This window comes from Dreissena polymorpha, chromosome 4, assembly GCF_020536995.1.
Source record: "Dreissena polymorpha isolate Duluth1 chromosome 4, UMN_Dpol_1.0, whole genome shotgun sequence".
In the NCBI taxonomy this organism is placed as follows: Eukaryota; Metazoa; Mollusca; class Bivalvia; order Myida; family Dreissenidae; genus Dreissena; species Dreissena polymorpha.
Window position 1 is genome coordinate 15,329,939 of NC_068358.1, and position 11,953 is coordinate 15,341,891.

The following is an 11,953-nucleotide window of genomic DNA, read 5'->3' on the forward strand; positions in this document are numbered from 1 at the left end:
TCCGTTGTTAATTCGATCGTTATTTGCTATGTTTGCAGAGAGTCACAATTCGCATTTCGTTTAATTAGAAAACGTTACAGTAATTCTGTCAATAATTAATTATCTAAATCTAAAATAAATGTTTTGATATTACTGTATGATGCATGAAATGCACATTTTCAATGCGGAAAATCAAGGTTTTCAGTAGAAGTCTCCGAAGTAACTGTTCACGATTTTATCATGGACGAGTACACATTACCGACAAATTAGTGTGCTTGGTATAAGCCACTGAAATTATCGATAAATATTGACACGAGTTTAATCACGCATGACTAATTCATAACCGAGCGAATCTTCGCGGCCTTGGGGCCGTACTCTGATACAAGTCAGCAAAGCAGTTTGGACAAAGGGCTATTAAGATCTTATCAATAAAGGCGCGGAAAACAGCGGGTGCTCATGTCATGAAAGGGCAGGGCGGCTGCCTTTGAAATGGCAGCGTGGCGCTAAATGACTTGGAAAGGGGCAGCTACAAAAAAGGGCATGGCGCAGCGCCACGCTAAAATGGCCTGGGAAGAACACTAAGCACTGGTGTTGTTTGCCACGTTATGGACAATTATAATCATAGGTTATATCAAAATCCTAATAGTAATCTAAAAGTTACAAACCAAATACGCATTTGGGAGCAAATTAACCACCATTAAACAACTAACAGTAAACAGACCATGCAACTACTACATGCACTCTTTATATGGCATAGAAATACTCTTCCTACTATAATATTATTTAATATCATCAAGCATTTATCTGACATGGTATAACTGTGCCTACCTTGCCTGTGTTCCTCCTCACACTGTTTCTCAACACTGGCGTATATCTTCTCCATCTCTGCCTGCTTACGGGTCTCATACTCCTGTCTCACTCGCTCCTCTGCCTGGCTGCTCCGGAATATGAACTCCCCACCCACACATTTCTCCATGTACTGTACAACAATGTAGAGATTATGTCATTGTGGGCACAACATTTGAGTCTAGCTCTGAGAAAACTTGGCATTATGCATGTGCGCAAACTGTCGTCCCAGATTAGCCTGTTCAGTCAGTCAGTGCAGGCTAATCAGGGACAAAAATGTCTGCCTAGACTAGATTTTTAGTTTACAAAATACTTCTTTTAAACAAAAATACCACAAAAGCTGAAAGTGTCGTCAGTGAATAGCCCATGCATATTGCACAAGCTAATCTGGGACAACACTGCAGACACATGCATCAAGCCCAATCGTCCCTAAGTAAGGCTCTTTCTTTTTTGAGTAACACATTTATCTTTCAGAAAATGATAGCAACATGATGATTACATGATTTGAATTTCTTCATGACTTCCATAGAAGATCACAACTGTTCATCGTCGGATGACCAAAAAAAAAGACACTGACAAACTATAGGAAATGGGTGTCTAATTACTAAAGCCTTTAAATAAAAGTGGAATATTTATGTAATTTCAAAGATATTATTTAAGTTATATTGAAAAAAAAAGCTTTCTTGAGACTGTTTTCTCAGAGGAAACAGAACTTAAATGCACTTTTAAATGTTCCCAAAATCTCTACAAAATCTCTAAAAGAGGATCAAATGCAAGACCGCACAGTTAAATGTGAAAAAAAAAATGTTTCAAATACATGCACTTAAAATCCTCTATTTATGCATATCCTACCATGGTTGGGTACTTGCGCACTATGACAACATCCAGTACCCCCACGGCCCCTCCTTCAGCATACAAGCCTGCCAAGGGTACACACAGGGGCCGGGGATCGATATGGTAACCAAATCTATAGTGCCAGGGGGCCGGCCGAGTTGAGTTACAATTGAGCTTCAACATCACGCTGGCTGGGGCCTGGAAAAAACACAAATGTTAATATTAAGTACTGACTATCAAAGGCCTCCATAAGTATCAATGGGGTCAGTGGTGTATACATTGAGCCGGTCTCTTGGAAAACTAGGCTTAAAGCTTATTAATAAAGGATTGTCCCAGATTAGCCTGTGAAGTCCACACAGGCTAATCAAGGACAACACTTTCAACTTTTATCGTTTAAGAAAATCTCTTCTAAACAAAATCCATTCCATTGATTTGTTCTTCTTTTTTTACCAAGTTAATACATTCGTTATTTGACATCCTCCCCCCTAAAATCCCTTGTTGAATATCCTAGAGTACTTGCTCCACACTATAATCTCTCTCAGCTGACTCATCAATGGTTAACCAATGCAGTTTTTGCTCTGTGGGTGTGTTAATCACCACTGAAAAGTTTGGCTGCAATGTGACCACCACAATCTGTCAGTAAACAGGAGTATTATACATGGGATATAGGGGTGAGGGGGGTAAATAAAGAATGACTAAACTAGGTTTTTTAGCAAGGCCTTAACAGAGGGGGTAATCACTTGACAAACAAGATGGCGACCTCCATTCCCAGACACTTAATCACTTTCTTGCTGATATGGCAGGAAAGTTAGTGGCATTTAAACATTTAATAAAAGTAATAAAGGGTATAAAACGGCAAAAAGTACCTGTCTCGGCATGGACATTGCCATCTTTTTGTCACATGATTACCCCATCTGTTAAGCCCAAAAGTAAAGCACCACGACCTCACCTCCAAGGGAGTGCATGCCTCCTCTCCTCCCACCAGTTCTGCCCCTGACACAATCAGCTTCAGACCCACGAATATCTTCCCAGCCTGCACCAGACGCAACATCGGCTCATCTATCATTGCAGGGATGCCGTACCAACCATCACTCAGGCGCAAGGATACCTTGAAATGTTTTCAATGCATCCTCATAACATAAAGTCAGAGATCAAAATTAGCATAAGCCTACAAGATCTGGACCCAGTCGTAAAATGCCTGGGTAAGTTTACCCCAATGGATATCACTAACCACAGCTTAAAATTATCCAAATTAAACTACTAACCTGACTGGATAAATTAGGTGTAAAAAAAAACAGCTTGGATAGCTTAAGGGATTCACTTTAACCAAGCATCTGACCAGAGTACATTTATGTGTGACTTCATAGTGGACAGTGTCACTCCTGACCAGACTGTGAGAATTCAGATGCTGGCCTGGAGCTACGCTGTTCACATATTGCAAAAGACCCTTTTTTGCAGGAGGTGGGTCTTTTACAAGTTACAAGACCAGTGCTCTATAAAAAAAGTAAAGATTGAACCCTGATCAAGTTACCTTTCTTGCAGTCTTTTCTGCAGAAGAGTTGACCCCCTTATCTTGGTTGATTTCTGCTACCAACAGAACCATTCTCTTCCCCGGGGTATCATCTCTCTCGAAAATCTTCTTTAAACATGACCTGACAGTAGAATTAATCTTCTTAAAGGGACCTGTTCAAGGTTTGGTAAATTGACAATATTGAAAACAATTGTTTCAGATTTGCAAATTGCATTGATGTTATTTGCACGGAAACAATATAGTGAACATTTACCAAGCTCTAAAATATCCAGTATATGCATCTTTTGACGATTTCAAAACCTGACAATCATAAAGCCTTACAAACGCAAAATGAATCAATAATTTGGAGAGTTCTGATGTGATTTTTATCATTTTGACACTACCTGGATTGTATATATAAAGTATAAAACACATTGTGCTTTATACTAGCATGTATGGTTGGGTGGTTTAAATGTAATACTTTTACTCAAAGGGTCACTGGTTCAAGCCCAGGTTTGGTTAACTTTTTCTATTTATTTTTAATTCTTGCTGTATACTGGAGCTTTTAAGTTCCTATGTTATCGTGTTTCAATGTACAGCATTAAATGACACATTTCAAAACAAGCCAAAACCTGTGAACTAGTCCCTTTAAGACATGACCTGACCGTAGAATTAATCTTCTTAAGACATGACCTGACAGTAGAATAAATCTTCTTAAGACATGACCTGACAGTAGAATTAATATTCTTAAGACATGACCTGATAGTAGAATTAATATTCTTAAGTTAAGACATGACCTGACAGTACAATTAATATTCTTTAGACATGACCTGACCATAGAATTAATCTTCTTAAGACATGACCTGACAGAAGAATTAATCTTCTTAAGACATGACCTGACAGTAGAATTAATATTCTTAAGACATGACCTGACAGTAGAATTAATATTCTTAAGACATGACCTGACAGTTGAATAAATATTCTTTAGGCATGACCTGACAGTAGAATTAATCTTCTTAAGACATGACCTGACAGTAGAATTAATATTCTTAAGGCATGACCTGACAGTAGAATTAATCTTCTTAAGACATGACCTGACAGCAGAATTAATATTCTTAAGACATGACCTGACAGTAGAATTAATATTCTTAAGACATGACCTGACAGTAGAATTAATATTCTTAAGGCATGACCTGACAGTTGAATTAATCTTCTTAAGACATGACCTGTCAGTAAAATTAATATTCTTAAGGCATGACCTAACAGTTGAATTAATCTTCTTAAGACATGACCTGACAGTAGAGTTAATTTTCCTAAGACATGAACTGACAGTAGAATTAATATTCTTAAGACATGACCTGACCATAGAATTAATATTCTTAAGACATGAACTGACAGTAGAATTAATATTCTTAAGACATGAACTGACAGTAGAATTAATATTCTTAAGACATGACCTGACTGTAGAATTAATATTCTTAAGACATGACCTGACAGTAGAACTAATGTTCTTAAGACATGACCTGATAGTAGAATAAATATTCTTAAGACATGACCTGACAGTACAATTAATCTTCTTAAGACAAGACCTGACAGTACAATTAATCTTCTTAAGACATGACCCGACAGTAGAATTAATCTTCTTAAGACATGAACCTGACAGTAGAATTAATATTCTTAAGACATGACCTGATAGTAGAATTAATATTCTTAAGACATGACCTGATAGTAGGATTAATATTCTTAAGACATGACCTGATAGTAGAATTAATATTCTTAAGACATGACCTGACAGTACAATTAATCTTCTTAAGACAAGACCTGACAGTACAATTAATCTTCTTAAGACGTGACCCGACAGTAGAATTAATCTTCTTAAGACATGAACCTGACAGTAGAATTAATCTTATTAAAACATCACCTGACAGTAGAATAAATCTTCTTAGGACATGACCTGATGGTAGAATTTATCTTATTAAGACATGACCTGACCATTACTTTGAAATACATAACTGAAAGAGAGTCCTCATTGGCAGAATATTGAAATGTTTTTATTCACAGTGGGAACACAAGGCTTTTTGTATACCTTTACTTGCTTCCATATTTTATGTTCGCATTAAAACAACAGTAACAAATAAACAAGACAACCCTGAATACCCTGTGAAGCTCACCTGCTACTTTGGAACCTAATCGGAATTTGAACCCAAAGCTAGGCTCATCTTAAGCTAATGTGCAAGTGTGTGTACAAAACTGTTCATAAGGGAATATATGGTAATATTTATCTGTTACTAGGCAACCCACCTCTCTGCTCTGTCTATCTCCCGGTCATAGCGGTACTTCAACTGCAGCATTACCACCTCTGGATTGAAGCATCTTAACAATTACACAAATATTATCATACTTGTATACATAAACTGTCTCAGTACAAATATCCAAAATCAAAAAGATGTAGCATCTAAGTGCTGAGTTTTTTTCCATAAAATGGAAGATATTGCGCAGTTAATTCCTTTGCATTATCGAAATATGCCTGAAATCCCTGGATCAATGGTACAAGGAACATGATAAATTTAGATGGACTCTGTACATTATTTGTGGACTTCTTTACAGTCCAAAACTCACAGTGACAGACTGAACAAACTGAAAATCCTTAAAATGAATTTTAATAGAAACAGTCATGAAAACATTACTTTACCATATCATTTGAAAATTGATAAATTTGGGCCATGCTCTGGAAAAAAAGGAGCTTAATGCATGTGCCCCATGTTGTCCCAAATTAGCCTGCGCGTTCTGAACAAGCTGGTCAGGGACAACACTTTCCACCAAGACTTCATATGTGTTATAGAGACTTCTTTAAATGAAAAATACCATAAAAGCAGAAAGAGTCATTCCTGATAAGCCTGTGCCAACTACACAGGCTAATCAGGGGATGACACTTTTTGCACATGCATTGAGCCCCATTTTCACATAGTATACAGACAACTACCTGGCCCGGAGCAGACTTGAGGCTTGCTTGTAGGCGGCTAGTTTCCACACTATCCAGCGGTAGTGGTTGTACACCCAGCTCTCACTGATAAGCCTCTGATCCACGCCTTCCAATGTCAACAGGGCCCTACAGTGACATTGCATTAAAAGCACTTTAATTGACATTTAGTCCACTTTTTGGAAGAACCAGAACTTTGTGTCTGTGTTCAGATCTTGAAAACGCTATCAGAGTAAACCCATAACCTGAAGCACTCGAGAGGCACATCATATCCATAAACCATTGATGACTTTATTAAAGGAAACTTTTCACAGATTTTGGCATGTATTGAATGTTGTCATTAAATGCTTTAAATTGATAAACGTAAATATTTGAACTAAATACCTCCAGTAAAAAACATGAACAAAATTAAAGGAAGGAAAAAATCCTTAACTGGGCTCAAACCACTGACTCTTGGAGTAAAAATCTAGCACTTAAACTGCTTGGCCATCTGTGCTCCTAAAGCGAGTGGTGTATTTTATACTTTATATAAGCAATCCTAGTAGTGGTACATAATATTATGATAACAACAGAACTCTCAAGTATTCAATAGAAGTATTCAATCGCTTTGTAATGCTTTATAATGGTCAGGTTTTCAAATTGTCAATTTACCAAAACGTTAAAAGGTTCCTTTAAGATTATAAAAATGAATGCCTTCAAATGTGGCTATTACAGGAGTTATAAAAACACACATGGCAGCCAACACACAAAATCCCAATGGTAAAAAGTTAACTGTAAAGCAAACAGAGTGTAATCAATCAGCTTCAAAAGGACTGACCGGGCAACAATTAAACAAAAAAATAATAGACTTGTATCAAGTTTAATTTCTCTGTACTATGATCAGCATTTTTTTACATAGCAGTTTTTCTGATACATCTAAGCCTGCTAGTGCAGTGCCCAATTTGTCCACTGGCCTAAATGTAGCACCTAATTAAAATTAGCATTTTCAGAAACACTGTTTAAAGTTTTGGTATTTTTAATCAATACAGATATCTTCAACACTGACATTTGTTTGTAGTGATCTGGTATTTTGTTCAATATGAAAGCCTGTTTTTCACTAATTCTCAAAATATCACTAAAATACCATCCAACTGTGGTGTATTTAGGAACTGCACCAGTAAGAGTTCCAAGACTTATGATATTCATTGTCAGATTGTTTTTCCAAGATTTCAATAACGCTTAGCCCTAACCCGCTCAGAAGCAAAGGTGAAATGGCTATAAGCAACAAGTAACTCGCAGTCTGTTTAGGTTTTATGCTGTTTGCTGATTACCAGTAGTTAAGGTTGGAAATGAAGCCTTTGAAACTTGAATCTAGTAAAAAAAGGTCTAAAATTTAAGTTGTGTTTTTTAGGGAATACAAACACATCAAAGTGTGTATCTGAGTGATAAAGGGTTAATAACTTAATAAACTTTATAAACATTCCACAATTTGCAGTCGAGACTGCTTGAACTAAGCTTACAAGTAAAACTTGTGTTTGTCTAGTTTTTCAGCATCATCAGGTACAAGGTAAACAAAATCCCCCATCACTCACTAAATCTGGTTTAGGCAGAAAGTGACATCCCTGATTAGCCTGTGCAAAATGCACAGGCTAATATTGGATGACAACACAAATACAAGAAGCACAGCTTTCCCAGAACTCTGCTTACATGTAGAACTCATGTCTGCCCAGTTTTCCCGCATCATCAGGTACAAGGTAGGCCCCATCACCCACCAGGGCGTGGCTGGTACTGGTGCCATAGTGATCAGCCATGATGAAGCGATAGCTCTCTGATGTCTGGGAGGTCACACTGCACACAGGTTGCTAATTATAATGTAAATGACATAGGTCAGACGGACATAACCATATGGATGGAATACACTTCAAATTGCTGTCATATTTTTCCTTTCTGTCAACAAGATTCCAGCGTGACTATGAAACTGGTTGCTCGGGATATTAACATAATCAGATCTATTACTTTTGTGAAATTACACCAAACATGAAATAAAAGACATTTTACAATAATATATAATAATAATAATAATAATAAAACATTACATTTAAAAATATAATTATCACCAGCAGAACGAATTACCACAAGCACTTGCCAATAATGGACATTTAATTTTCACTGAGCCATATCAAACGCTAAAATTACCTATGGAAAAATTGACCCATATAAATAATAAACAGACAATAGTAATGTTAAAAGCTTGTTCTGACAATTACACAACAACAACCTGTCCACTCCAGTCAATGACCTCTGTTAGATGGAGCCTGTCTGACCTTTCCTTCATCTCTATGAGTCTGCCAGGCATGGGTCGAATGTGGCTGCTTTGGCGCTTCTACACATCAACACAGCACATGATAGACCTAATTCTTAACTGTTTTGTCATTTTAAACACATGATTTTTGCTTCTTATTTCATGTAAGGCTAGGTTTGCTTTTTTTAATAACATTATGCAAATACTGTTAGTGAATGATCCTCAGCCTAATACAGGCTTTAAATGTAAGACAAACGCAATATCAATAGTCTAGAAATTCATACCAAAAAAGCAAAACTGCAAATTCATTATTGACCATAAAATGAACATCAAATATGCTCCCAAGTATGGGAATTCTTAAAATCTCCTCTGTAATAGAGCTTATTGAGAGGATAAGAGAGGGCGACTGTAGCAAGATAGTTATTTTCTATCACCATACAGTTTCCAAAGCTGAACATTACACTTGTATTTCACCTTAATGCATTATAATTCTATTATAATACATGTACAATGAATTCTTGTGGTAAGATTTTTACTATGTCGGTATATTCGTAGTAAACATTAAGTGTGTATATGTCTCCCTGAAAATATTAACCCATATTTGTGCTACTAACACATAATCATGTGTACGGTATGGAGCAGGATGACCTTGACCTTAACATACCTAGAAACGAGGTAAACAAGCAAATTCGTTGAATTGATATCCCCCGCCAATATACTTCTGGACACAAAATGTTTCTGGACGAATGGACAATGCCAACGTGCATCATCCTCTTATCCATATATATACTCATACCAAGTTTCAATGAAATCCGCCAAAGCACTTCCAAGATATGGCTCTGGACACAAAAAAGCATTTTTTCAAGATACAAAGGGCCATTACTCCGTTATTAACAGATGGTGTACAATGCCATTTGGCGCGCATCATCCTCTTATCCATATATATTATATTCATACCAAGTTTCAATGAAATCCGCCAAAGCGCTTCCAAGATTTGGCTCCGGACACAAAAGTGCTGGACGGACAGAGCCAAAACAATATCCCTCCGCATATGGCAGGGGATAATAAAGTCTTTTTTTCTATGAAAAAAAATTACCTTAATGATATCTTCTTGGTGTTTCCTAGCCTCTACCAACATACAGTAGAACACATCACCTTCATCCTGGCTGAACTCATCTGGATCTGGGGCATCTGTTTCCATGGTACCAGAAATGTGGTGTCCATCTTGTCCCCAAGCAACACTATTTGTTTCCATAGCAACAGTAACAGCGAGCCCAGACTTAGAAACATTACCAGTTTCTGTTGCAGCATTCGGGGACTTAGAAACTGAATTTTTGCCAGGTCTAGTAATATTTTCATTCTTAAGTGCAGTTTCATTACGTACTGAAAGTTGTTCATCAAACATTAATAAAGAACTACATAAATTTGAAAACACATTATCTGCACAGGAATCTTGTTTCAAAACCCTATTTTCACCATGTGATAATGGCGTGCCATCATTTGAAACAGCCAGACGTTCTGACTTGTTCCTTATATGCCCTTGACCTGAACAGTCCTTATTCACACCAGGAACAGTTTCAGCATTAACTTTGCAGTCGGTATCAGAGTTTGTACCCCTATGTAAAAACACAGGGGCAGCAGTTTTCTTTTTGTGCACTGTAGCTTCAGTCTCAGGTTTTGTGCTGGAAGATTGTCCAGGTACATGAGATTTGTATGGTGTTTGAAATGTCATGGTGGGTTTCACTGTTGGCAATGGCTTTGTTGAAACTTTGCTCAGCATTGTAGACAAGTCTTCAGACCTGAAATACAAGAACACAATGAGCCTTGGTCTTGGAAATCTGGCCTTGATGCATGTACGTGAAGTGCAGATTGCACAGGCTAATCTGGGACACTTAAATAGAATGCAGTAAGCCCTGTTTTTGCAAATCAAAGGCTCAATAATAAAAGGAAAATTATCAAAGGTCAATGACAATGTGCTTAAATATTCTTTTACTTTGATAGCATAATGTACCTTTTCTGTCAGTCACATGAGATAATGACCTAAATGATATATTTAAAATTTAATATCTGTAGTATTTATTTAGTATATGAAAAGGTATTCGTTGCATACAAACATTAATCTGAAATTTCTAAGTGGCATAATTAAAATCAATTGAAGGTCAAAGTTATGGAACTTGGTACCTGACCTCACACAATGACCAAAAACACATTTGTGAAGTCTCAAAAGAATACATGTTGAAGAAATAGTGATATGAAGATGTTGCACTTTGAACATAAACAAAGCATTACTCGGACGCTGAAAATGGATGAGTAGTATACCTTGGACTAATCTGTTAACAGTCAAAACTAAAAATGAAAAGATCATTTAACCCTTTACCACTTAGATACATATTTTGACGCATTTGTAGTCCCTTAGAAAGTTACTATAATTAAAGACCTTTATTACAATATTCAAGTTTTAAAGGCTTCATTTCCAAACCTTAGATACTGATGAGCAGCAAACAGCATTAAACCTGAACAGACTGCGAGTTACTCACAGGCTGTTCTGATTTTATGCTGTTTGCACATAGCCATTTCACTTTGCTTCTGTGTGGGAAAGGTTTAAGGGTATACGTTTATATCAGTTTATAAAATGCAATGTTGATTTGACAATTAAATGACATACAAGGATTATTTAGGAATCATAATTTCCTGGTAATAGTGAATAATTTTAAGCCTAGCTAAGAATACTACATGTAAAACTGATTTATTGCAAAAGTTGTTCACAGGAAACATAAACAACAACAAAATTATTTTCAATATGGATAGACACATGTATGGAGAGTCAAACATGACGTAAGTCTCTAACATACTGATACCAATACGAAACTAGGGAACAAAAAGTTTAGATTACCTTTTTTTTTCATAAGTGAGATATCTAGTGCGAACTGGTTTGAAGGGCCGGAACCCTGAATGTCGTCGGTCAGTGGTACAACCTAATATACAAGGCAAATGATCATGAATCAAGCTACAGCTTAATCTAAGTGAGCTCAATTACATTCAGAACTGTCTTGCATTAAACTAGAAAGTACAAATGTTATTTGTACTTAACAAACACTATTTATATAAATCTGAGACTATGAATAGTTAACATTTTTTTTATATTATAATAAGAAAACAAGGGAAAAAAGGATCTTCCAATCAATCTTAAAATATCTGATTCACTTGGCCGTACTTACCTTGTGTTTTAAGAGCATAAGCAAAATGAACTTAAGTAGTCATACTATGAATTGCTTGAAAAACAAGTATTCATTAAAAATAATAATAATGCATTAATTTATCCTTATTTCAAAATTGTGATTGAAAATAATCAAATAATAACTATTCAAAATATAAATTTGCTAAAAGGTGTACAGGTCCATCCATTACAGATTTATGTTGAATAATATTTGGCCAACGGTTCAAATACCTTCTGGACCAGTAAGGAGAGGTTTTCGAGTTGATTCCTGCACATCTGAAGCTGAAAAATGGTACGAGATGTTTT

The 11,953-nt window shown here is 36.3% G+C and overlaps 1 protein-coding gene across 10 annotated transcripts in view; it reads right to left on the minus strand.

Moving 5' to 3' along the window:
• Positions 1-11,953, minus strand: part of LOC127876253 (breast cancer type 2 susceptibility protein homolog) — a 67,917-nt gene that overhangs the window by 35,187 nt on the left and 20,777 nt on the right. For all 10 annotated transcript variants that reach the window (XR_008047755.1, XM_052421333.1, XM_052421338.1 and 7 more), the window contains 11 exons: positions 11,879-11,929; positions 11,324-11,405; positions 9,527-10,229; positions 8,407-8,511; positions 7,836-7,990; positions 6,153-6,278; positions 5,471-5,542; positions 3,191-3,311; positions 2,609-2,767; positions 1,678-1,857; positions 808-958 (listed from right to left, as the gene is read on the minus strand). Coding sequence is in view for 9 of the 10 variants with exons in the window: in XM_052421333.1 (XP_052277293.1) it covers positions 808-958; positions 1,678-1,857; positions 2,609-2,767; positions 3,191-3,311; positions 5,471-5,542; positions 6,153-6,278; positions 7,836-7,990; positions 8,407-8,511; positions 9,527-10,229; positions 11,324-11,405; positions 11,879-11,929 (1,905 nt within the window). In the remaining variant the exon portion in view is untranslated. The remainder of the gene's footprint in view (positions 1-807; positions 959-1,677; positions 1,858-2,608; positions 2,768-3,190; positions 3,312-5,470; positions 5,543-6,152; positions 6,279-7,835; positions 7,991-8,406; positions 8,512-9,526; positions 10,230-11,323; positions 11,406-11,878; positions 11,930-11,953) is intronic.